Consider the following 27,968-nt stretch of genomic DNA (forward strand, 5'->3'; position numbering starts at 1 on the left):
TCAGTAACCATAAAAGTCAATGCTGGAAATAAGTATTTAGAGCTGCTGCATTAAGAGTGAACAGACGTAGTGAGAAATCTGATTGTCCTGCATTAACAACAAGGGGACAAAACAATCAAAAATCACGAGTTATATGATCTGTTTATTCTTTTATTTAAATACATGGATTGCCTTCATCCACCCTCTTGTCTGGTCCAGTAACATATGAAAAAGTGACATGCACACATTCACACTTGATCACATTCAAACATGAACCATTTGCAATAGCCATACCTCCGTGTGTCAAACATACTGAGGACATACATGAGCGACATTCAACATGTTAAAAAACAGGAAGATGACATGAAAAATCATATCAGTTGTATAAAGTTTACAACAGTGTTAAAATCTGAGAACACTGCTAATTCCTATTCACCATTCACCCAAAACAAAGCCATAGTGTTAGAAAGTGCTAGAAGCCATGAGTCTCTGTTTGAAAAACATCTAAGCCAACAAATACTGATGCAGGAGCAGCCTTTTCTATTAGGCTGATTACATTTACAGGGTAAATGTGACTTTTACTAGCATTTGTGTACCAACAAAGAACATCTGCTTTCTTGTCAGATTTGAAATAAAAACACTTGAACACGCTTTTTCTCAATTATCCAAGGGCAAAAAAACAAAATGTTCTCCACATGAGTTGAGACTTGTGAAGAAAATTAGCTTAAGTTTGTCTGTCAGTTCTTAAATCAGGGACTACATGGCAGAGCTCAAAAGTGCAACCGGAAAATTGAAGGTAGACATACACATAATCACATTTTAAACATTTCACAAAAACAAAAATGTATTAATGTATTGCTTTCACTCGACTCTCTATTAGAGATTTTTTTTGTTACCAAATTAATTCAAACTGGGACAAGTAATGGGTCAATTTGCATCCCTCTCTGTTGGCCACCGAGTGAATTAATTTGGAGACATAAAAGTTACATGTTCAGACATCCTAACATAATACAACACTCACATGTATGTTGACATGACAGTAAGAGGCCTGCAAACCCACAACTGTACCCTAAAATTGTACAAACTCAAGCATTCAATGGAATAATAACAGACACTGAAACAACATTAAGTGCATTCAAAATGAGAATTAACAACATTCCTATAGTGCTATTATAATATATGATATAACGGACATTTGGCACAAACTGTTTTCAGCATGGCTACACTGGTCTGTTCTAACAAGCAACACTGGTAAGTACTGGTTGATTGGCTGGAACTGGCTGGTTCATGAGTTGATGTCAATGTAATGGGTGAATAAAAAGAAAAAAATGTAGCCTTGATAAAATGATTAATTCTGTACTGTCAAAAATTGGCTGTGCATTAATGGCCACTGAACACCACAGAAGGTTTGGCGATGTTCTTGTGACACCCTGCGGCCCGTAAAGTGAAACTGAATCATGAAGTGTGAGAAGAGTAAACAGACTGTGATCAAAGGATCTGCGTGAAGACAACTGTGTTGTGGCCATTCAGTTGTAGCGATGGCAGTGATTTACAAACAGCTTCATTATGGCTCAGAAATTGAGGTGAGATATGTTTAGGTCATGGATGACTTGGTTAAATCTGGTCTGAACCAGTCAGTCACTATCAGACCTCTTATTGTCTGGCTAACCACTCTGATTTGACAAGGTCGGCGAGATGATCTGGACTACTGAACACAGCAATGAGAACGTAACCTTCTTTTCATTTCTGCCTCCATCCACATCTTTAAACCATAGCAGATATTTAAGTCCTACTGTAGTTCTTGTGCATTTATCATTTTAGCATTTATTTTCTTATTATATACTTCACCTAATGTTTTTTTTAACACTCACTTGTGGTAGCACGTCTTAACTGATCTAAAATGTTTTAATGGATCTTGGTGCAGGACAGGGAGAAAGCTCAGAGCAAACTGAAGGATATCAGGTTGATCAGAGGGAGGGTCTTTGGGACAACAAAATTATCTCTCACGCAGAGGCTGCCTTAAACTAAAACTAACATCCACTAACACTATCACAAATATCTGGTTTGACTACACACACACACACTTTAGCTACCAGGCTGAGCCATGTGAAATATTTTACTGTGCACATGATATTTGAAGAAACTATATTTATTCTAAAAATGTATAACTCAAGTTCAAATGGGTTTTTAACCTTTGCATTAGAAACTTCTTGAAGCATGGAATATCTCATTACTGAAACAGAATATCTCTGGTATTGTCACACTGACTGAACGATTAATGCAACAGACGTTGATTATCTGTAAGGAACAACACAGTCTTTGGTCACTAAAATATAGATAAGAATTAACACTTCCTTTCAAGTACCATAATCAAGTGTCAAAAGACGCCACTCAAAGCTGCTAACAGATAAAATAAGTTTGCATGTGTGTGTATGAACATGTATTATCAGTGTGCATTTGTATGATTTTTGTATGATTGATAACACTAGCACATGTGACAGTTTGGCTTCTGGCTGCACACTTGGCTGTTTTGGTCCCTGCTTTGGTTTTAATGAATGTTACAGTTGCATTATTTTGATAATTTTATGAAGACTACACATTTAAATAGGGGAGTCTGCATTTTTCTGTATACACATGGCCAAATCATAAAAATATAATTTATTTTGTCATGTATTTTATGTAGTGGTGACCTACCACTTGTGAGGAAACACTGATATTTGTATGTATGTCTGTGTGTGTGCGTCAGTGGAAGTGTCCCATGGCCTCGGCTGCCTTCACTCTCACCACTGGATCTGGATCTTGGAGCAGCATCACTAGACCTGTGCACAGACACATCCGAGACATCAGACACAGTTAAAACCACTGGACAAAAACAATCAGTTTTAATTTTTGTAGAAAATGAAGACTGTCCATTGCTTCACCTTTAGTGATGGTGCCCATATTGAGGTGAGAGAGATGCTCCTCTGGAAGATTGCCCAGCAGAAACCCTGATGAACCACACACATATACCTTATAATCAATCAGTTCACATCAAATATATTGTTTATGAAGAGTTTCATTTGCACACTGTCAGTGAGTTGTAATAAGGCTGCATGGTTGTGGGCAAAATGATGCAGCATTGTAAAATGTTTTTTTCATATTTAAAATATTCTGACTTTTTACTTGTAAGTTTTAGAATCTGACATTTTCAACATGGTGATCATACCTATAAACATGGCAGCTCCTGCTCTGACCTCAGGCCAGTTGCTCTTGAAGAACTGGATGACTGATATGTGGTAGAAGTTTAGCATTCCTGGAAAGTCCTGGATCTACAAACCACAAAACATGCAGTGAACATCACACAACGACAAGAATCTCCCTTTAAGTAGCTGACAATATGAACCAATGATCTTCACAAGTGGTCCTATCTTAATCAAGACATCTGTCTACACAGGGCATGTAACAAGACACTTTGTAATCACATTATACACCTGTGAACATGTGGTAAAATGTATTTTTATGCATACAGCTACAATGATCATGTATCGGGCTCTGAGTGGGTCCAATATGCAGGTAACCTATAACTCAATACTGTGCCTCGACACCTCCTGTATAAACACACACAAGAGTACCAAAGCTGCAGCTGATCTGCTATCATGCTGCTCATGCGACTCCATTTGTGCAGAAACATTGTTAAAACCTGAAAAATTGCAACAAAAAATCTGCAGGAATCCAAACCAAACTCATTTTACAGAACTAATTTCATAGGAAGGTACACACTTCCCCATGCTCAGCCATGCAAGGATGCTTGTGTCTGTGACTGTGTGTGCCTCACCAGGTACTTGGTGAGGTCATTGATGAATTCTCCATAGTGCAAACTCTTGTCATCATGAAGGTGGTTCTGAAACATGGTTGTGATCTGCTCTGATCCCACCACAGGAGCACACACACGCATTGCATATTTACACGCCTGGAAACATGCAAAGACAAAATCCATATTTGTAAGAAACAATGTAGCAGTAAATCTTCACACTAAGAAAAGTGTGTGTTGAAATATTGTGTGTTTATTAATGTGAGTGCAGATTTCCTACCTTGACCACCTCTGGGTTTGGGTCAACCAGGTGCAACAGCAAACTGACCAGAACATTGTGGATCTGGTCTTTGAACACTGGCTCTCCGGAGCCAAACTTGGACAGGTTCCCCATTAGGTGGATGGAAGCACAACGGATCTCATCATTCTCCTGGATGAGTACAAAAGACACTGTCAGTATTACATGTGTCTGTGTGTGGGATTCAGAGATGCAGCTTCATAAGGTTGAAAACACCTACAGGACACTGACTTCAAGTCAGCTCAGCTCAAAAGACACTAAGTACTGTATTGTTATATCATTGGTCAACACTAAAACGACCAATGAACAACTCCAACACTTAATAACAACTCTGAGACACCTTAATTCTAATATTTATGATTATTCAAAGAGTTGCTGTATTATATGGTACATGTATACTGTATAACAGCATATATATATCATATATATTTTGGAAGAAAAACAGAAACTTACACTTTCCAGGAATGGTTTAATCTTCATGAAGATGTAAACCACCAGTAAGTGGACATTCTTCTTGTCCAGGTGCAGGAGAACTTTAGACAGACCTGACATGGCCTCAAGAGTTATCAGCTTACCTGCAGGAAGGTAAGTGAAAACAGGAGCATTTCCACTGTTACAACCAACGCAGGATGAGTGGCTGAGCATGTGGTATAATAACCATGATGAATGTGGTGAAGTAAAGTGAAACCCCAAACAAGCAGACTGTATATTATAGCAGTCACTATAGGTATTAATGTAATTTAAACTTTTTCAAACATAGCAAGTGACTTTGCAGTCAACTTACCTGGATCGTCTTTCTCTTCCATGCCTGAACTCATGGCTGCCAGCAGCTCCTTGGCATATTTATTCACCTGGTGGGGGAGGGAAGCAAGAGGGAGAAGGCTGCGAGTGACCCAACAGCTACAGTGTGTATACAGTAGTACATGGAGATGCGCACTCTTATGTGTGTATGTGTGTGTGTGTGCTCATATGTGTGTGTTGTACCTTTTCAGGTGATCCCATGGCAATATTGCCCAGCCCTCGCACAGCCAACATGCGGACAGTGCAACAGGGATCCGATATCCTCTCCATCATGTTGTTCATTAACACGTCTATCAACATCAACTCCGTCACCACATGATGGTTTAACAGCTGCACCCAGGAAATGACAAAGAATGAGAAAACACATGCTATTCATGTTCTGCACCTGCTGGACAACATAATAATAATCATGATGATAATAACTAACAATAATCATCATCATCATCATCATCATACACCATATAACCCAATGCAAAAAAGTCATTAGTAATTTAGATATCATTGTAGCAAAGACATTTCATTTCATTTCATTTCATTATTTAGGGACAATGCACATTAATCAACATTACTGTTAATGTGCCAGTGTTTGACAGCTGGCTAATTGTCAACCACAGTCTTTAGGTGAGATGTTTCAAGAACCAACAACACAATGAAATTTACAGCAACGTCAGAGAAGTCAGCAGCAACATGGAGAATTTTCAAAAACATAAACACGGGCCGTGCAAAGCCACTGGAAGCAGCAAAATATTTATTGTTAAAGTGAGTCAATGGGACACTGGGTCTCCTTCTAACACAGAACACCTATAAAATAAACATGGTTTATCACCTCAGAGAAGAAAGAAGTAACGGTGATTCTCTGGCATTCATAGATGTTGTTTAGGGAGGGACACAGACACTCCACAATGGCAGGCAACCTGGGACCAGCATGTTTAGCCATCGCCCTGGAGACAAGACAAACCGACTGAAATTTACTGACACTTTACAGTATATAGTGAGTGGAATAATTACTTTGAATACATTTGCATACAGAAGAGGAATTATATCTTATTTCTCAAAACATATGGACGGTGTTTGGGTTTTATTTGCTTTTTAAGTTCCAGACATATTCATTTACCACAGGGACTTAAACATTGTTGGACCTCTTATAAATGTACAGAGCATCATTAAATCATCAGATCAACATTAAATAATTAAATAAAGATGAACAGAACAATTGTACTGCAGAGTACAGCATTTATCTGTTGTGTACATCTAATGAGGGTCAAAATGCATCCAGCTAGTATAATGATAGTGTCTGTACCTTGCTAGTAGCGTAACACCAGTTATGTGTGTATTCAGTTCCCTCATTGCGTCCCAGGCGTTATCTTCATCCAGTCTTTTCATTACCTCATCTAACTGGGCTCGTGCTAACAAGATTCTCAGCGCATCAGCTGCTACCCTGGAACAAAATAACATTAGACCAAACAATTAGGTCCCACATGAAAATTAGATCTTTAGAAAACGAATGTATGCAGGAACCTAATCCGCATTTTACTAGATATAAAAAAGCAAAGATGCCCACCCTGCTACATGGACAGAGGCAGTGTGTTTAGTGTTGTTGTCTTTTGGCGCTGAGACCCCAACACTTGCTCCGAGTCGGACAGTGAGACAAGAGAAGAGCTGAGGAAACAGACTGACTGCCGGCTCCTGACTCTGGCCATTTAATAACAGCTCTTTGAGGCCACATGTCATCTAGAAACAAAGCACATAGACACACATGTACATGTTAACACAAGTGTCATCCTCTTCTGCCGTTACTGTTTGTTATGGAGCTGCTGCCCTGTGCAGGAACCAGCTGAAGACTTTGCTGCATAATCTCAAAGGTGGCTGTAGCCAATTTCTGCTTTTGTGAAAGTTTAGAAAATGGCTACTGATTCATGGTAAAACTACCATGTTCTACAGCAGCATCTAACCAGAGGACATTTTGGCCATTTTGAGACACCTTAAAATCACATTTTGAGGGTTAAAACTTGGTTTTAGAGTTATGGTTAGAATTAGGTTTTGGTTAAGGTTAGGGTCAGGGTTAGAGTTAGGCACTCAGTTGTGATGGTTAAGGTTAGGGTAAGGGGCTAGGGAATCCATCATGTCAATGAGTGTCCTCACAAAGATAGAAGTACAAGTATGTGTGTGTGTGTGTGTGTGAATGTGTGTGTGTGTGTGTGTGTGTGTGTGTGTGTGTGTGTGTGTGTGTGTGTGTGTGTGTGCATAAAAGCAATCATGACTGAATATCAGTGCAGTCAGTAAGATGTCTGTGAGTGTTTGTGACTCACTGCCAGTGGCTGATTCGTGGCCACCTTTGTTGTCCCTCCTCTAATCATGGACTCCTTCTTGTCTACATAGGGCGCCATGATGACAAGCTTCTCCATCACCATCTCCATGATCTGATTGGCTACAATAGGATCTGCCCCCAAGGCCATCCACATCTCACTGGTCCAGCTGGACAGACAGACAGAACAAAATAAATATACAATTTCTAATAGATAGAAAATATCTTCTATTAAAAACTCTTGACTCTAAGAGATGTGAGGAATTATTCACCTCTAAAAACAAGATCTAACAACTGGTGTACTAGGTGAGTGAATTTAGTTTTGAAGAATTTGTGTATTTTATCTGTTCAGATGTTTTTGTGTGAATACATACCTGTCATATGGAAGTGGTTGGTTAACTAGTGTATTAATAACAATCTGTAGATGCTGAGAAGCCAGGATTAGTACAGTCTGTCCTACTGCCACTCTCACCTAAACACAAGGACAACAATGAATTAATTCTTTCAGTGACACACAAGTTATCTGTGAGAAAAAGAAATGATTTGAGAAACACTGCACACAAAAGCTGTTTGTTATTATAAAATAAGTTCAATAGCATATTGTTTTCATAGCCCATCAGAATTTACTACACAAATCCATAAATACTGATGTTAAATAAAGTAACACTCATGTCCGACCTGCTCCTCTGTGATGCTCTGCAGACGCACATGGAGCACCTCCAGCATCTCTGGTACCTAACATACACACCATGCAACACACACCAAGACAGAAACAAACAAACAAGCTCTGTGTTTGCTAATCCAGAACAGGTGTGTGCAACATATATATGCTTATTGTATCTACTGTCACTCTAATATATACTGAACCTATGCAGATGTAACAAGGGGCTGTGTGAGCAGTATGAGTGTACGTATGTGAGTGTGTGCTACCAGCTCTTGCAGTCCGCCTCCTCTGTTCTTCAGCAGGGTATTTAGGATGACAGATGAAGCTCTGCAGCAGTTTGTCTGACTGTCGACCAGCCCTTCAAACAACATGAACACTAACGTCGTCAGCTGCTGCTGAGGCAGACGTTTACTCATCACCTGACACACACAGGGAAAGAGGCAGTTACACACACTTGTACAATACAGGTTGTTACTCTGTCTAATATATTGACTCACACATTATTATCCTGGACAGAGTTCAGCAGAGTAAAGGCAGAACAGAACAGAAAACAGTTGAAAAGGTTTGTTGTTGGCTTAATGGCACAATAATAATTTATTTTAGTAAAGAAACAAGAGGATTTAACACAAGTAAAATGAAAGTACAGATTGAGGGGCACAAGGTGTACCTTGGTGAGGTCAGAGCAGGTCTTGTAGAGAACTGAGTGGTCAGGGTTTTCTAGTCTGTCTTTTAGAGGCAACAGACTGTCCACAGCTTCATCCTTATAATCTAGTGCAAAACCTACACAAAAAAATATCAGGTAAAATTTTTTGAAAATAAAATCAAGTCAAAACAGTTTTACAAAGACTAATCACTGTATCTTGGAGTTTAGGTTTGGGCTGGACTATAAAGGTTTGGTGATATGTAGTAAATTTATAATCACTGACATGATTATAATTTTGATGCAAAATGAAAAATTATAGTATAAGTTGTTTTTTTTTTTTATCTCAGTTTAATTAAAACAGATAACAGATGTGACAAAACACTCAACCAAACTTAGTGCAACATGTCAGAACTTTCATCAATAAAATTACTTTTTCTCCTGACACTTGAAATTTGCAGGTTACAATGACATACCTTCATATCGTAGCTGTATGTAAAGCAGTGTGTATATACAGTCCACAGCAGCTGCGCGTACAGAAGGCTGAGGGTCGGAACAGCGTGGAGACAGTCGACCCAGCAGAGCTCCAAGGTTGTGGAAGGATACCATGTTCTGGACAAAGAAAGAAAAGAAACACACAAAACACCAGTCTTAACATCAAGTGATGCCAAATTACATGAACACTAAAGAAGAAATTTAGTTACCATTTCTGGCATATAAAAATGAACCATGACCAATTATACTGCTTTTGATCAATATCCAAAGGCAAAGCAATGATTTCTGCAAATTTACACTGTGTGACACTGTGACCTGACCAAGTGTGAAGAGATGGTAGATGGTTTAATATAAGTCATGATCAATGAATGAGTGATTACACAGGAATCCATGTGCATGCATATTTCTGTGTATGTGTGTGTGTGTGTGTGTGGGTGTGTGTGTGCGTGTGTGTCCGTACCTTAACAGTCAGGTTATCCAGGTAGTAAGCCAGTATATGAGCAGTAGCTGTGACCGCTCTCTCTCTCTCATGGTCCTGTCCAGAGCTCAACCATGATTCAATATGCTGCAATAATAAAACCATAATAAACCAAATCTCAGACACAACACAGTAACTGTACAACGGAGCTCGTAAAGTTACTTCTTGATGTACGGCAGTTCACTGAAGGCAATCATTCTTTTTAGATGAACAAGTCAAGGAGACTGAAGTGAGAACAAAGAGAAAGCAGTAAGTTTCAGTTGGTACTGGAAGGGCTACTTTAACCTTAATTTTCCATTCTCTCAGGCTACAAAATAATTAATATATTTGAGAAGAATAAGGTGGTTTATCAGGTGCTTGGTTGGATGGAAATTAAGTAGTAATACCACCCATGGCAGTTTTTGTTAAATCAAAATGATCTTCGAACGGGAAACAAAAGGATAAAGGACAATGAAAAACAAACATTAGCAGCAACAAGCAGAACAGAAGAGGAGTCGATTAATCTGAAACACCAGGCCTCACCTTGAAGACACTCTGCAGGCCATCAGGTGTGGGGTCCTTGGCCAGTATGCTCTTCAGCAGCTCCTGCAGTGAAGCCAATGTGTCTTTGTACAGCGCCTGTACAGATTCACCAGGACATGTTAGTCTGGTAACACAACAATGTCTGGAAGTTGCTACACAAACAATGTGAGACAAAGCATTGTGTATATTTCTTTCTGTGTTACTGTGATCTGCCCAACTTTAGAAATACCAGAAAATTACTTATGGCAAAAATGTTGCTTGTCTGCTGACGAGAGTTAGTGGCTGAATAAGTGTAAAAACTACTGATTGCAGAAGTCAATGTATAGCATGTTTGTGTAGCAGCAGCAGTTACATATGTGTGTGCACACATCTCTTTTACTTTCTTTTACCTTTCTCTGCTTGGGGTCCAGTATCTCCTCTTCTTTAGTTTTCTCTGGAGTGTGTGTCTCAGGTGGCAGAGAGAACACACTGTTCACACACACCTTCAGTAAGTCAAAGCTCTCATTCTCACTGAGCGCAGGGTCCAGAGGCCTGAAGAACTCACGGTCAAAGACCAAACAGTCGAATCTCAAGTGCACAAATTCAGTGATACACCAGACAATTTAGTGATAATGTGTTATGAACTCGGTCAGTGTTTTTGATTTTAGGTAATTTCAGGCTTATATGTGTAGTCTGCCTTGTGCCATCAAGTTGTAATTCTGTGTGGATGTGACTTAAGTTTTATCAAAGGAAACCACTGTGATGCACACTTTATTTATCAAGAACTACCCATGATGTCCAGAGGATGCTAATGTCAAACTAACAGAACAGTTAGTATAATCTTTGTACAGATTGAGATAAAATGTTGGCTGCTGCAATTATTCTTAAATCTTAGCCTTCAGAGTTCACACAGGGTCTAGTTGTTTTGTTCAAGTGAAGGATACATCAGGTTGGCACAAGTGGTCATCACAAGGTGGCGTACTGGAGTCTTCAAAGAATCAGCTGGCTCTGCCTTGATAAAATCCTGACCAGCGAAGACATAACAGCAGGAGAAGAGAACAGAAAATAACTTCTGTTGCAATTTCACCTCTATCAGTTGTTTGGAAATGACTGAAAGTTGTCCCTTAATATGTCTTTATACTGACCAGCATAACAGTAATGAGCTCCTGTTTGCGAGAGAAGATGTAGCCTTGTTTCTTCACACACTCACTGATGGCTTTGGCTATGAGGCCGACACTCTGGATCAAACTCAGTTTCATAGTCAGGTCCTACATGAGCAACACACACAAACACAGACACACAAATGCAGGTGGACAAAATACATACAGACAAAAGACACACAAACACATAAAATAGAAAAAAATGATAGGACATACACAGAAAAAAGATTAGGGTCAAGACGAGAAGTGAGTTAAATGTGAAGAAATCTGGGTAATTGCATTTCCCAAATTATCAGGAGTGCAAACAACAACACACACTGAAGCCCCCTTTACCAGACGCAATGCTACAAACAGCTAAGCAAAATCAAACAACCCAGAATCATTCCGGTAATATAAAAATCAATCAATCAATCCATCAATCAATCAAATCAATCCATTAGTGAAACTGTAGATTGATCCTCCATGCCTATGGATGGAGAGAAATTTGAAATCAGTGTTGTGTGATTAGAGAAGACTGGTTCAACAGCAAACCAGTAGCAGGCACTGGTCTGAGAAGTGACAGAGGAGCTTGAGCCCTAGAAACATGAAGAGCTGTTAGGATTTTGCAAGACATTACAAAAGCCTTTTCACACTGAGGGTGAGCATTTAAAGAACAATCCACCAGAAACAGAGAATGACTAAAATCAATTAGACAATTAGAAAATTCTTTGTATTATATTTGGTTCAGTAAAGGCCAAAGGAAAACAACAAGGCTTTCTGAAACCTGAGCTGCTTTCAAAACTCAGAGTACTTTAAATGCCAAGTTGTTAACACAGTCTAATGGTCTACTGGTTTTACATTAGTGGGTTAGAGTGATAAACCACCTCAAATCTAGCTCAGAGTATCAATTTGAGTTAAGACTTTTAAACTTTATTATCAGTGGAATTTGAATCCATCGTAACCAATCCAATTCAAGCTGATCACTGTCACTGTTCTCCATCAATATGGAAATTACAAACTGTTAAACCATCACCTTTCAATGCTACATGAGGTGAGCGTTTGATACTCAAACGATTTTTGCTGGTTTATCACTTTCAAGCTACATTTCACTAAGGCAGAGCATTTTTAAATTACACTTGTCAAACTGCATTTTTAAAGTGAGCATGTGCTCCACAGGTGGTGATGGTCATGTGCCATTGTTTACGTTTAAGACAAGAGGTTAGACTAGACCCTCTGGGCACTACATCTTCATCCTCTCATGCTGAGCTGAGGGCGGACAGGACACTACAGCGACTCAATATTTCAAACTAATATTCTGAGACGAGAGAGGCTGGAGCTAGCTGGTTAGCATGCTAACTTCAGTGGAAGAGGTGACAGAAATAGAGGTAAAACAAGATTTTGCATTGGTGTTGCTCTCGCTTCTGCAGACAGCTCTTGGTGAGTAAAGGACTGAAATTTGATGCTGAAATTGCAGCGTTTCTTCTACACTGGTAAGTAAACAGCTGTTGATGCTAATGTCAGCTATGTAGCAACAGAAAAATTTGCAAATAGCTCCTTTAACAATGGATCACTCCGAAAAAAATCTTGTGCTCTACCATTGTGAAATATAATTGATGCCAAGTAAAAAACTTGAAGAAAAAGCATTTGCATTATTGTGTCAATCTTTTTTCATTGACTTAAAGACTTTCAGTAAAGATTTTCACCACAAGTGTGCGGAACAGAGGGATAAATCAAAGAAGAGTGAGGAAGAAGAGCAAGATGAAAGAGAGAAAAGTTAACTGGCAAAGATCAGAAAAAAGAAAAATGGAGATAAATAGCCTGTGTAATCCTGTGACGATACCTTTGTCTCTACTTTTATCCCCAGAACCTGTATGAAATAGAGGTGATAAAGTCATGAGCTCACATGCAAATACTCCCATTTCCTGCAAGATTAAGTCCTTATATCTAACTTTCTGCTGATACAACCAGAAATGTTTCATGTGATTGTTGCCATCTGTCGCCACTTATCAGTTTTTGTGAAAGGTGTCGTTACAGCTAGAGATGGACCTCTTCTACAACAAAGCCAGTAACAGGCTGATACTTTGTTAGTTAGGTAACACAAGCACAAGCTGTCACACAAGTCAAAACTGTTTTTAGCCCTATCTTAAATTAACAAGCCAACAGAGTTCAAAGAAATTGGGTCCATTTCACTCCAGAGTTCAGAAAATCCACTTGAGGCAACATCTTAAAAACATCTCATAGTTCCATGGTTTCCACTAGCAGTCAGATGACCCCTAAGCCGGCTGAAATGAGGGTCCATTTGTAGCGTGAATGGACGCATCATATCAGCTGCTTTAGCACTTTGATTCTACACTGTACAACACAATCAGCTTGGTTGGATTTAGTTGGTATAAAGCAGCAGTGGATTTAATTCTGCAAGTAGCCCTGTTTTTTATATTTGAAATGGATTTTATTTAAAAAGATCAAAAGCAAGTGCCATTTTCAGAAAGTGTAATTTTCATATCAGTTGCCTGCTTAGTGCACAGGATATCAGAACTCGGCTTGTCCAGCTTTGCCAGTTTGTAAGCTTCTTCTTCAGGGATGCAGTGAGTGTGTGACTGTCAGCTAATTATGGGGTTGTGTAGTTTAACCTATAAACTGCATTCCTTGTTTCTGATTATCATCATTGTCATAATTGTCTGGAAATTCTCTGCCCGAAACACCACCCTATAAGAACAAAGTCTCCTTTGTCATCCCTGCCATGTTGCCTTAGCCTTTACATTACCTTGGTATTGAAGTGTTTACTGATGCAGCGAAGGATGTCTTGATCAATGCGGTTTAGTATCTTTTCTGGAGGTGCATTCAGAGCCACTTGTCCATAACACAGGATTAATGTGCTTTTCACCTTCTCCACCTCAACATCATTACGTTCCTGAGCAAAAGGAAGAGAAGGAGAAATGAAAACACACAACTAAAGCTCGTTTAACATTAACAGTAACACAAACAGATCAAAAGAAACCAAATGATATCTATAATAAAATTGCCATTTGGGATATATTGTAAAAGTTTTTTGTACTTTCAGCAGGTTGAAAATGCTTGGTGACTTCTTGAAGGCATCTGATTTGCCAAACTCATCCAGCTTAGCCAGAGTTCCCTCTAGGTGGCTGTTAGCACAGAGACCGATGCCCATTGCAACGCCCTGTTAGATGGACAGAACAGAAAGAAAAGGTTAGACTTCAGCCCTGTCTAAATATTAATAACCCCATAACAAACTGAAATTTCTGTTTCCAGGTTATTTCAACATCACAACAGTACCTCTCTTTCGACAGCGTCATTGTGTCGTGCTGTGAGGAGGATTTCCTGCAGTTGTTTTTTAACCACCTCCTTATTGAAACACTGTTGGAGAGTCACTCCTATACACTGATACAGGAAACTCTGCAATCGAGAGTGAAAATGCAATTTTAACTTGCTCTCATATGCACAAAAAAAAAAAAACACTGGTCATATATACTGTGCTATGCGCTGGAGGTCCATCAATGTTCAATTTCCGATATTTTGCTCCTCACTAATTTTTGGTTCCTTTACTGGGTTTGCCACATCTTATAGGCTGACAAAAAACTACTATTATAATAATAGAACTATTTCCACAATCAAATGTTATTATTATTTTTTATAATCATCAATTTATTTTTAAAGATGTTTCAAGATTTCTACTTCCCATTGAAAAAACTCTCTGTTTCACTTTTTGGGCAGATGGAGGGACAAACTTATGGCAGTTGGGTCAGGAGGAAACATTGCTCCGTTTAAGGACATCATTAGCCCCATGGGATGAGAAGCTCTACTAACACTGTCAGCTTTTTGAGTTTAAATATGGCTTGCTGTAGGAGCTTAGCTACTCAACAAAGCACTAATCCATGTCCATTCATTTAATGATACTGGATACTAATTACAGTGGAGCAGCAGCTTGTAAATCAGCTCAAGAAATAAAGAAGACACTCACCTTCTCCTCTAAGGCATTGTTATACGTGGAGAGATATCTTGTTGCCTCAGCTGCCAACTGACACACCCACTTGTCATCATCAATAGTAGCCAGGGTTTTAGACAAGAGCTGGAGATCATTTCAGATAGTGTCAGATTTAAATATTTCCACATTAAAATAGACAAACAAGGCTGACAGAATAACTTCTCTGTATAAGGCACCCCTAATCATCAACATTAAAATAAACAGCTTTATGAGCATCAGTTAGTCAACTCCCACAAATTAAGTACTGCGAAATAAAAATATTATGATCATAATTACATGTTGTATTTGGGGTAAAGTAAAATGTTTTTCTATTATCACAGCATTTTGGTTTTATTCAGATATCAAACACTGACAAGAGAAAAGCACAAACCTTCAGCAGCTTCTCATCCCAGTTCTTCTTATGCAGGGTCTGTGCTGCTGACTCTGGAAACAATAGTACTCAGTCAGACTACTCTGCTAACGAACAGAAGGTAGAAACTGTACATGAGGAATGATGAGGTAAAAGGACCCAATTCATAACGACCTCTACAAATGCCCAAAGGCTGTAAATAGTGAAGGCCTTTAAGTAGTGACAGTAGTAGTGCAACATTTTCTGCAGTGGTATTACTATTTATAGATGCACTGACTTTATAGAAAAAATGATGCCCATATCTCCATACCCTCTAGTATAGATAGCAGAGGAGGTATCTCTTTCTCCCAGAGACTCTCTGTTTTGGGGTGAATGCTGACACTGAGGATTTGAAGAAGAGACAGCGACGGAGCTCCGTGACCTCTGCTATTGAACGGGAATGCTGCATTCACCTAGGACCACCAACATAAACCAAGACACAACATACATGAAAATTGACAGATATCCATTAAGTATAGATAATTACCTTCTTTCTATTTTCATCTGTATTTAAATTTGCTTATTTTAATTTTACTTTACTTATTTTAGCAAAAAAAGAGTAACAAACTCAAACACTTGAGAGGAATTATCTTACTATTCCTACCCCCTTCTATGTTGAGTATATGACTTGAACAATAAAAATTCATACAATAAACTCAGAAGAAATAACCAGAGATTGTAACTGATATATTGAAAAGAAAATGAGCCTCGACAACTGATAAGGACAATTGGGTATGATATGTGATTATTCTAAACCACAGGTTCCAATGAATTAATTACAATTAACAACAATCTGTTACTCCGGCCTCTGACAGGCTTGGATGTTTAATGAGCCATTATTCTAAACTCTGAGGATAAAAATGTAGTTTAGCCAACAGTTTAAACATGTTAGCCTCCGTGTTTGCCTTTGGCTCCATTACAAGTCATCAGACACTACTATATTGTGTTATACAGTTGGCTTTACTTACAAGCAGTCTGATCATCAGTGTTTGAGGAGAGGGCAGATTGACTGGAGGAGAGAGACAAGTCACATCATGAAGAACAGACTAACAATGTTAACATTAATTTGTAATGCTGCATTTCTATAATTCACACCTTCTATTCATGGCTAATGTAGACCGAATGCAATGTAATACACACAACATTTAACTTTTACACAGATGCACCTTGTCAGTAAATATTCCTCCTACCTTCCTGTTTAAAGTCTATGTTAAAGCTGGGCTCCTGGTTATTTTTCTTCTTGTTGCCCAGCACTATCAGACTCTTACATAGAGGAGTGGTGGCATTGCTGTACTGTGGGGGTGTCAGATAGTACAGTAGTTTGGGCCATAGCACCTACGAACAACAAAATACATGTGTTAAGTATCTCAACAATTGCTATTAAGTGACATAAATGTACCCCAACTACTTTGTTGTAAAGCTTAAGCTTAAAAAAACATGCAAGTGCAACTAACATCTGCAACAACATCAGCAGTTAAATGATTTTAGAAACACAGATGAATTAGTCACTAACAAATTAGACAGATGGATAGACTGGGGGTTAGTGTACGTACATCAGCTAGTCGTCCGACAGTGGTGGTCAGGAGATGAAGGGTGTTGTCACACATCGACCTCAGTGCCTCATTTGTCACTTCCTCTGGATCTGTGGGCCTCTCACCACGCTGGAGACACACAGACAGGTGCATGCACATAATTTACCATCAATATCTTCAGCAGTCTCTACATAAAGCAAAATGCTCAATGCTGAATAATGAAGTTTGAACAAATTTCAAAATTAAAGTTTATTTGTATTGTATGCGTGTATAAAGTTGTAGGTGTTTGTTTGCTTAATTGTTTTCTTAAATTTTTGCACTTCATTAGCTTTATTCAAATAGAATATGAAAAATTACATATGCCACCCATACAAGAATATACATAAATAATCATTAACAAGTTCCAAATAAATCAAATTTCCATCTTAAGAAAATTTTGAATTAAACACACAGAAGTCACCTGGTATGTGTCATGTAAGGCACAGTGTTGAACTATGAATCGAACCAGTAGCTCCCCTCCCTCTAACTCCAGATAACCATGATGAGCCATCGCACTGATCACCTGGACCACACGCTTCTTCACCTGGGGAAACAGAACCAGAGAGTGAACCGTAACAATGTCATGATTATCTGAGCAACAAACCTCTTCAGGAAAACCAGACAGTTAAGTTAAAAGAAACCACTGATCTAATCGTAATTCAGCAGGATAGTTACATACAGATTGTGTGTGTTACCTTGTTGCTATGGTCCGCCATTGGTTGTCTGATGCTGGCCAGGATCAGCAACTTCTTATTTTCCATTGTAGAAGCTGCAAAACACACATATCAACCCTTTAAGACACAATCACAAACAACCAGATAACAAAGGATAAACAGAAGAGTAAAGGAGATTCTTATAGTCTGCAGGAGTGCACTCAAATATAAACTAATGCTGATATAATCTAGGGTCCACTGAATAACTTATCACTTTGAACTGTTGTTCTAATATCAAATCAGCCACTGGCATGTGAGGAGTAAGACATAAGTTAATTTGGAGTCTGTGTGTATGTTTTGCTGTCCTCACTGGTGGAGTTGATGAGGTGTCGAAGGACAGCAAGTGAGCCCATCCTGCTTCGCTCATTACTGTTCTCCAACTTCTGAAGTACAAACATAACCAGTCGGTCTGGGAAGGAGTTTGCTAGAACAAAAGAAGTGGAAGTAGAAAAAAGAAATTGTAAGAAAAATATCAAAACAAGGACAAATCACAGGAAAGACAAACAAGACAAGAGAGAAGGAGAGAGAAGAAGCCTGACTGTCACAGTTAATATGATTATCTTGTGGTGGACACCGAGTCTGGCACACTAATGAATGATCTCATTACTGCTCTTGTGACTCCATAGAACTAAAATAGATAGAAAAGCCTCATGCTGTTGGGCAACAGTCAGCTGCTACCCTACACTTAACTTGGTCAACCAGAGGTCACACAGACCTTTTCAAATTACTGCCCAAGAAAATTAACAACAGTCAATGACCAGATAGATACAAAAACAAGTATCAACTGAGGAGCTTTAGTACCGAGCAAACTGAAACAGCGCAGGACCTCGTTGTGGTTCTTGACAGTAGGAGGGTTGTTGTAATCCACAGGGGCAGACACCTGGGGGAGACAAAGGAAAAGTTTCACTGTTCTCTCAAACGGTCATGTGTGAACTTGTGCACCGACTAACACTGTTATATGCAGTGATACAGTGAGCACTGACATTTTAGTTACATGGGAAAATAATAACAATCAAAGAATACATTTATTTAAATTCAACTAAATTGGAAGTGTAACACATAATTTCTATCCATGTTGCAATATATTAAAATAATGAGGAAAATAATTATATAAATGGTAATGATAGTTTGCAGTGACTGTTATTTGTTTGTCTATGGGAGTGGCTGATCATACATGTTCTTTTTATAGAACAAGGTCACACATAAGAACTTTAAAGTACAACCATAGTCTCCACTTTGGGGAACATTTCTAAACTGGACATAAGAACTGGGAATTTCTTATGGACCATATTTTTCAAAGCCACCATTTTAAACTTTAAGAACTTGTTGTATTTTTTTAAGCACTTTATTGGGACCTCATTAACCTCTGTCAACCTCTGTTAGGCACATGTACAGTTAAGTGTTTAGAAATTAATTTATAGGATGTTGTGTAAAATTATGATAGGAACGATAACTGTAACTGTTGTAAAAGGTACTTGTGCTGTAACTTTCTGGTGAAATACTCTCTGTCCCCACCAGGCCATGGTGATGATAGACACATATCGCTGGCAGAGTCATTGTGGCAAAATGTTGCAACAGTCAAGACATCAGGCCCAATGTCAGCTGACTCACAGGGTCATGAATCATGTCACTACAGCAACACTGTGACAGTCATTTAACTATATAAAAGAAGGTGACATAAGGTGAAGGAAAGACTAGGGATGCACCGAAATGAAAATTCCGAAAACGAAAAATGAGGAAACCAAGGCCAAAAACCGAAAACAGAAACACTGAAAGAAATGATTATGTCAATTATTAGAACCATAGCATTTTTGGCTACGATGTGTACTAACCTCACTAAAATCAAGGCATTGCAATAAATCAATTACAAAAGTATGAAAATATTTATTTAGCACTGACATTACAACAATGCACAATATAAATTAAAATTCAAAATAAAATGTTTAACTTGACCCCACTCGTGTACATTACATAGTAATGTACAGGCTTATAACTGACTGGCCTGCTGAAAGACTGTAAAAAATTAAATATGTTCTCTCATAAAAACACAAAGTGTCAAGTGCTTTTTAAATATTTCTCTGTACTACTACACACGGGAAATGGGATAAGAGCCAGCATGTCTGCGGTGTGGACTTATTTCACTATCTCAGAGAAAGACCCATGAATAGCGATTTGCAAAACATGCAATGCTGAAATTTCAAGAGGGGGTGCATCTGCAAAGAGTTTCTCCACGTCGGGTTTAATTTATCACCTGAAATCCAAACATCCCCATCACCATTCTGAATATGAGAAGAATGCTGCTGGCTGCGCTGTTTGCTCGCGATCACGTTTCCCGCGTGCTGGACGCGCTGTCTGCCGCGTGATCACAATTTTGGCCATGTTGTTTTGGTGATTTAGGTCTTTCGGCCGAAAACCGAAAATGCACTTTTGGGTCATTTTCGGCCGAAAATTTTCAGTGGCCGAATTTTCGGTGCATCCCTAGGAAAAACCAAGAGGATTAATCAAGCCTTATCACCATTTAGCCTCAGATTTCAACATTGTGAACTGTACTATCACAGGAAGGAAGACTGAGACAAAAGAACTGGATGCTCCCATGGTTCATATGACAGCTAACCTAGTCTTGTGATAGAAGGAGCTTTTGGGAGCCAGCAATTGTCAGTTGTCAGAACAGACAGATCCAGGAACAGCTAATATCATGTAGTGGCGTTAAGAAGTCTTTCATGCTTGCGGTTTGCTCAAGGTCTGTTACTTGGCACGCCCAAAGCTTTTCTTATCACATTTCTGACTTGAAAACAACCCCAAAAGTGCTCCAACAATCTCTCATACCTTAATGGAACTTCTTTGGTTATGTTATTAATTATACAATGTTGAAAACTGATTTACAAAAAAAAAAAAGAAAAAAGAAAAACAACCACATAGTCCAAGTGTCAGGCATACGGCATTTCTTTTTTGAAAACAAACTCCCTAACTTCAAAATAATGTGTTTCTGACAAACACGTGATTAAATTTGTCTAACATTTGACCATCATACAGGGAAACACCATTTTTCATTATGCCAAAATTGAAGAAATATGTTATTTAAAAGTTAAAGTTAAATTAAAACATTATCCTTTCATTTACCAGTTTTTTAACAATTATAAAGAATAATAGATCATACCATAGATCTGTAAAAGAGTGCTAAAAAGTCAGGTCAACAAAACTTGGTTTGAATGTAGTATAGCTAGTAATATAGGAGGAGTGCAATCACTACAAACAAGTATTCTGTCTAGTTTGGCCTTTCATGAGCATCTGTGTCTTGCATCAGTCATCTGGTACACTCAACGGTAAAACTGCAGTATTTATTTTAGTAATGTGTACCTGTTGATGCAATACAAAGAGTAGATTGTCGAGTTGCGTCTCCAGCACCCTGCTGCCCATGTTGAGAGAAGCATCAAGCACTTGGCACAGACTCTGAGTGAGGACAAGAGAAAGAAAACAAAAATCGTCATCCTCTTAAAATGCTAAATTAGTTGTGTGATATATGATTGGAAACCTTTTTTAACCACAAGCACTGCTGATGTACATCATACCTGAGTTAATAAAATGACTATGCTGTAAAGAAGTTAACAAAAAGTTATGAATAGCTGGAGCTATAATTAGCAAGTTCCATATTACAAAAGAAAATAATATGGATAGATCTGGGTTGTTTTATTCATCTGGTCATGGTTTGCAATCTCGCTGCAGAGGACAGATGTAACAGCATTAAACAGTTTATTGTATGACATCAAAACTCAAACAACAGATGTAGTCCATTGGAAAGCAAGGAAGCAGTTTGAAGATTATCATGTTACAGAATTCAAAATCAACACACTACCTCACTCATGCTGGAGTCCATACACACCTTGCTAATTATGTAGTGCTCATTGTTTTTCTTGTACAGGGACAGGATGGCAGGAATGAGTTTGGGAATTTGCTCCTCCAGTTTCTCACTCGCCATCAGATGGCACATAGAGCCTACTGCCTCGGCCACAGTCAGCCTCAACTAGAACACACACACACACACACAATGAGACAGGATGTCAGGAGACAGAAATTAAGAAGATTAAGGCGACACAGATTCACAAACTATTAACATTAACTATGTAGGCATGGAGGAAATAAAAAGTGCAACACCAGTCATTTAAAAAAATATATCAGAAATCATATGACTTCAGTCATTACTTGAAAAATTGCCAATTCATTTAGTGCCATGTCACCACAGATCTCTACTTTACTTTTCAGGAGGAAAAATGAACAAAAAAAACAAAAAATGCATTAAGTATAGGAATATCCTGCATTTCTTTTCCAGAGTGGATTCGTTTTCACTGCAGTCCCTGTTTGTATATTCAGTGTCTTTTGAACCAAGATGTGAATGTTGTTCCAGTGAACCATCCTCAGCTCTAATAGGTTCCCTGCCTTCTTTAATGCAGCACGAAGGCATCATGGTTAAATTGTTAACATGGCTAATTATAAACACAAACAGTAGATTGTTTGGTTACAACACTATTAAAATCCTTTGGAAAACATATTTTAACAGGCTCTAGCAGATGAAAAGCATTAACATGTTTCACTAAAACTGGGAACAGAAAATTACACCAGAGGCGTCTTCTCACAGCGTATTTTCATCATATGTAAAATGAGATTCAATCTTTTTTATGATTTTTACATCAGTTTTATTCTGCAATGCAGTTTTTTAAGAATGTCCCATTAACTGCCATCACCATCATCATCTTTGTATCCAAAAGTCAAAATGTCAAGCTTGTCAAACATGTGAAACATGTCTAACCTCAGCTTTCTTCAATACTGCCTGATCACATGACTTTAATGCCAAATGCTCTGTCATCTTTTTGGGTGTGTAGTCCACTGTATATCAAAACATCTTGCTCAATAGCCAAACATTGACTGTGTGACATTGACCTTACCTTAGACTCCCTGCTTTGTAACCAATTATTGAAGAGGATGTCAAAAGCAGCATAGATCTCACTGGAGAATGTGTCTTTCCTGACTGTGGGATCTGGAGCCTTATCCAGGTTGGCCAGGTACTCCAAGATACTGTCACTGAAATGACACAGGGCTGTAGGGAGAGAAACGAAACAGGGGAAGATGGGAAATTAGGAAGGTTAGAAAACAATTCCATGACAAAACTGTTAGACAAACTAAAGGAAGAATTGCATATTTTGGAAGATTTGGAACATTTTTGGAGGTGAATTCCTTGGAGTTAAAATACTTCAACAACTAAAACAGTTAAAAAAAAGTATGTCTGGAGGTTCTTACCGAAAGAGAAGACCCACTTCATGTTGTCCTGTTTGGCCATGCTCAGCATGGGCAACATGGTGCCCAGAATAGCATTCAGGAAGGGTACCATGCCATAAACTAGAGAACATGGAGAAGAGAACAGCATTAATGGAACGTTATTAGTCACCACTTCCTCTGTAAGTAAAGGAGAACGTGCAAAAGAAAAACATAGTGGAAGACTTTAGTAGTCTTCAGTGAGATTTATATTGGCAGACTGAAAATTTTAAATTTTATATATCAACAACATGTTTAATCAGATTATGTATCAAAATAAAAATAAAGTGAACGTATCTCAATACGGTCAATAATTCACAGCTAATAAAACTGTCTTTAGTTTGTACTTCCTCTAAAATTGTACACTATGAAACAGCAAAGCAGCTACTCAGAGACCAACAACACAGAATGACAGTGTGGATGTCACTAACTCAAAAACCCTCGAAAGGGGTTTATTTAATCACAGCATTTTAAGAATAGGTTGAAGTGTTTTACCTTAGTACACAGGGGCTATTTGACATTTTGACAGAGCACAAATGATTCAGTAAATAAAGGATCACAAATACAGGTAAATCAGACTCAATAGCCGATACTGATAGCACGATACTGATTGCTGCTAGTATGAGAGCTTGGGCTCCGCAGTTTAGATAAAGAACACTGAATCATTGTAATTTACAAACCACAAGAGACCGCTCCTAAACAAACAGCAAATGCAGTTTTTGGACCAGTTTAACAGGTTCATGTCTTTCTCAACAACCTCTGAATACCTGGCTTGTGAGGTGGAATTCTGATTTCCTGTTGTGTGTGTGTGGTCTTTCTTATGATTTCTTATGTGTGGTCCAATTGTGTTTGTGCATGCAAATATTATCTTACCATTGGAATCAGAGAGGTTTGCTAGTGTTTGCACAACAAAGAAATGAGGTAGGACCCCTGGCTGAAACTTGCTTAGAATCTCCTCCATGATATCGTTGATGTGCTTGTTACCCACAGCAACCAAGATATTGCTGGCTGCCTGCTGCCAGTCAGGGATAACCTCCTGAGAAAAAAAGCAAGGATTATCATCTAACATCCGTTCTCTGAAAAAACGTAAAAATAAATATTTAACATGACATATTTTACCTTTGATCGTGTCATCTCATCTGAGGCCAGAGAGATGATGCTTTTTATCCTGGGGGAACTGATCTCCTCTATACTGCAGCCGGCAATCAGCTCAATAGTCTGAAGAATCACAACTCTGTGGCTCACTACCAGCTACAGGAGGAGGAGAAGGAGAAAAAGAAGAAAAGAGATGACAAGGATGACAGGAGAGACACATACATGCAGTATAAAGAGCACATTTGAAAAACAACATAAAGTCAAAATAGAATACTAAATAAGTGCATGGCATAGTCGAATCTCCTTCTAAAAGCATAAGATCTGCTGTACATACCATGTAAGATCTTTGTATTTGGCTTTTGCACAGGAATATATAAACTAAGATATGACAGAGCACATTACACACCATCCCAATAAAAAAGGAAATCCATGTACTATGTCATTGATGTTTCTCAAGACATAATGATGCCATCATCTGACAATCACATGTCTGAGGGCTGTGACAATAAGATAAGATGTTGCAGCACCAATTACAGATCCACGCTGATTCAAAACACTATGTTGAAATGTCTGAGGAGAGAATGTGCTACCAGTAAAAAACAAAGAACAGGCAAAGAACAGATTTTCCATCCAAATATCAAGCTTGTTTTTCTGTTTTGTGGACTGATAGACTGATTTTTCTATTCTATAGGCCCATGCAGGCAAAATATTATCAGCATAGATCAAGATTGGATGTTTTTATATTGTAATACCAATACAATACATTTTCAGAAAAGTAAATCACAGTGTACACAGATTAAAGAACAAATATGTCTATTTTGGGCAAATCCAGTGAATTTAATACCTGACAGGTCAAATGAACTTCATTACAAGAGCTGAAACATTAACACATTCAACTATTGTACTAACTGCAATGTTTACTTCCTGTAAATGTGTGAAACCTCGAGAAGGAATGTCTTGATTTACACGCTGTGTTTGTCTGCAGTAGGCCAGCAAACCACATGCTAGGGGCACTAAGACGTCTTTTAAGTGTGACCGGGTTTAACAGATTAGCAGCAGACTATTGTGAGCTGGGGTTTCTAGAGTCAAAACAAATCTTTCATAAAGCTACAGACATTTCCATCATATAAGTACCACTGCTTCTAACTTTTACTTAAATTCTGCTTAATGTAGAAGGTTGTAAAAAAACAATGTTTTTGCTTTATCAGAATTCAAAGGCATGGAGAACTTCCCCTTCAACTTCCCAAGTAAATGTGTCAAGTATAATCACACAGAGTAGTCATAGCAAGTAATTGCTATATGTAACTGTGAAGTGTTTTTGTGCTAGTTTTGAAACATGAGAAATGGCTGCACAAGTATGCACATATTGTCATGCTTATCTGGTAACAAGAGCTATTTGCTTTCTACTTGGTAATGTGCAGCAGGAACATTGATAACAGCAGCAGTTCCAGGTTACCCTGGTATATTTTAATAGATAGCTCTGACTTGGGGCTGACACTCTGTCACTATGTTTAACATAATGGAGGTGTATTCTGGGGTTTTACCTTTGGGTGTTTCAGGAGGTAGTCCTGACACATTGCTAACACTCGGTCTGGCTGCTGTTTTCCCAGGGTTAACACAGACTTTCTGACCTGCTCCTGGACGACTGAGTCTTTATCATTGGCTGCATCTAGCAGAGCCAGGGTCACCTCTAGAGAGAAAACACAACATAAAAGACATGTGTGAAGAGGGACCTTGGGAGAAATGGAGTTAACACAAATGGATACAAAAAGAAAAAACAAAGAGAAGAGCTCACGTTCCACATCCGTCTCATCCATGGTGGACAGCTATAGAGGGCTGGCTTCCTGGAGCCTGCAGCTGAGGATCGAGCTTCCCTCCTGGGGGACAGATGGGCAGGAGCTGCTTGGAGCTGAAGAACAAAGTATGATATGTGAATATACAGTGAATACTAATGGAGCCTTCCACAGACTGCTGTATTCTTATTTTTCATCAATGCTACTATGTCAGCATTCAGACATAGGAGGCAAGTTGGCAGATATTTCTTTGCACTTAAACTGTTCATCTTTCCAGGCCAGGAGCAAACTAACTACCTAGAATGACTGATTTGTTTGTGCCGTGACAGCATGAGGTTGACAAACACAGTGTGATATTGCTCCTCTCATTCACATGACTGACAGCAGACTGACAGGTGATGGTGGGTTACATTACAGCTGACAGCGGCTCTGTGACAGCTTCACTAAAGCAAACACTGAGACATTTTTTTTCCCAACCAAAAGCTATAGTAGTCTATTTTTTTAAACCTGACACTCCAGCTTTCTGCGTTTAACAAACCACTTCTTTAGCTGTCAACACAACCACCAACGGAAACGGTGCGAAGCAGCTAACGCCACTATAATGTTTAACGTTAACTAAGCTATAACAAGATGACATTACCGACAAGCACACCTTGTGATGTTAAGCAGAGTAAAAGCGTCGTGTCTTCTGTAGCCGGGGTTATAATTTAATAATTACCTTGAACCTGCCCGGCTGGAGATGCTGCTGCGGCGGGCTTCAGACAACACTTACATTAGCATGCTAAGCTAGCAGCTGCTGCTACGGAAGAGCCGCCCGCGTCCTCACATCACGGGCTGAGGGGAAAACCACAGACTTGCTAATAAAGCTAACTCACCAACTCCCAGTGAGCGTCCGCTAAACGACGACTTCTCACGGCAACGCTGCTTCTTATCTCAGTTTAGACAAACGACTTCCCTGTCAGAGAGGCAGAGTGGGGGCTGCAGCTGTGTGTCCGACCGCAGGTGTAAACACGCCTGGTCATGTGCTCGCAGTCAGCAGGACCGTGTCAGGCAGGGGGCGTCCCCGCACGGTGCCGCAGCACCGGGGCACATAGAGCTGCAGCCACCGCGCACACTGTCGCTGTCTGCTGTAGTTCTGCAGAAGACTGCTCCATCGAGACTGTTACGCAATATTCAATTTAATGAACAAATGAGTATTTCTTGTTGTTGTGTGTCTATTTAGGCCTATCTCCCGTCCATAGACTACACGAGGTTCTGCCAGGTTCATCCAGGTTTCACTCTGTGGTGAGAGAGGTACTGAGTTCAGGCCCATTACTTCAGTAGAAGTTGAAGCAGTGAACCAGAATGTAAAAATCCTCAATCACAGGCAAAAGCGTTGCATTCAAAAGCTTGCATATCTGAAAACACACAAGTAAGATGTGGGCCTACTTTAAGAATCAAAAATTAAAGTGGTAATTTTCTTATTACCTTGTGGGACTGCTGGAACTACTTTCTGGTAAGAGACCGTCTATATAAGGTTTTTTAGCTGTAATCTTCATACATTGTTTACTAATGCTTTATGGATCAGTTATAAGCCATTAATACAAAGGACTTTTGGGTTTGAAGAAAAATCCTCCTGGAGCAAAATCATTTAAAAACAGCTTATTAACATTTTATGTGGATTTGATTGACTGCAGAACCCTGTATTATTGATTTATCAACATCTATATCTATGACAGCAACGTCTATAGAATGGCTCATCAAACCCTTTATTAATGTAATACTAACATTTAAAACTGCATACCTAATGACTTATGAGAACATGTGAAACAGTAAGTACTTATTAATGGTTTGCCAACATTTATTACTGAATTATTACTGAATAGTAACGTGTTATTACTGAAACATTTTAGTTGAACAGGGCACAGAGATACAAGAGAGTTTTTATTCAAACAACAGAAATGGGAACTTCCTAACTTAACAGTAATAAAAACAGCTCTCAACATCATTATTACATATGTGTAAGTTA

The 27,968-nt window shown here is 38.8% G+C and overlaps 1 protein-coding gene across 3 annotated transcripts; it reads right to left on the reverse strand.

The window, feature by feature from the left end:
• Positions 1–122: 122 nt before the first annotated feature.
• mroh1 (maestro heat-like repeat family member 1) lies at positions 123–27,104 on the reverse strand. Of its 3 annotated transcripts, none has more exons than XM_071469067.1 (45): positions 26,836–27,103; positions 25,963–26,076; positions 25,712–25,857; positions 24,192–24,323; positions 23,946–24,108; positions 23,058–23,156; positions 22,706–22,857; positions 21,646–21,786; positions 21,123–21,215; positions 18,567–18,645; positions 18,076–18,189; positions 17,748–17,821; positions 17,474–17,596; positions 17,035–17,142; positions 16,672–16,816; positions 16,450–16,490; positions 15,753–15,894; positions 15,464–15,516; positions 15,070–15,177; positions 14,385–14,504; positions 14,146–14,268; positions 13,855–14,001; positions 12,931–12,957; positions 11,097–11,219; positions 10,896–10,975; positions 10,362–10,503; positions 9,973–10,068; positions 9,433–9,537; positions 8,954–9,089; positions 8,505–8,617; positions 8,104–8,256; positions 7,852–7,908; positions 7,548–7,645; positions 7,178–7,343; positions 6,430–6,599; positions 6,169–6,306; positions 5,695–5,809; positions 5,052–5,198; positions 4,852–4,918; positions 4,521–4,642; positions 4,050–4,199; positions 3,794–3,928; positions 3,185–3,287; positions 2,901–2,966; positions 123–2,798 (listed from the first exon to the last, which is right to left on the reverse strand). In XM_071469067.1, exons 2-45 carry the CDS (start codon positions 25,982–25,984, stop codon positions 2,722–2,724), a joined length of 4,911 nt encoding a protein of 1,636 aa, XP_071325168.1. In that variant the 5' UTR covers positions 25,985–26,076; positions 26,836–27,103; the 3' UTR covers positions 123–2,721. The 3 variants fall into 3 exon arrangements, with proteins under 3 accessions (XP_071325168.1, XP_071325169.1, XP_071325170.1); XM_071469068.1 differs by having other exon boundaries at positions 26,679–27,103; XM_071469069.1 differs by lacking the exon at positions 12,931–12,957 and having other exon boundaries at positions 26,836–27,104.
• Positions 27,105–27,968: the final 864 nt, after the last annotated feature.

This window comes from Trachinotus anak, unplaced genomic scaffold (assembly GCF_046630095.1).
Source record: "Trachinotus anak isolate AG129_WGS33_773 ecotype Australia unplaced genomic scaffold, CSIRO_AGI_Tana_v1 ptg000032l, whole genome shotgun sequence".
Classification (NCBI taxonomy): domain Eukaryota; kingdom Metazoa; phylum Chordata; class Actinopteri; order Carangiformes; family Carangidae; genus Trachinotus; species Trachinotus anak.

Coding starts and splice junctions, on each gene's coding strand:
- mroh1 (XM_071469067.1), bottom strand. CDS start 25,984: ATGGATGAGACGGATGTGGAAC. Junction 22,858..23,057: donor GAAGTGGGTCTTCTCTTTCG/GTAAGAACCTCC, acceptor CTCTCCCTACAG/CCCTGTGTCATTTCAGTGAC. Junction 2,799..2,900: donor TATGGGCACCATCACTAAAG/GTGAAGCAATGG, acceptor GTCTGTGCACAG/GTCTAGTGATGCTGCTCCAA.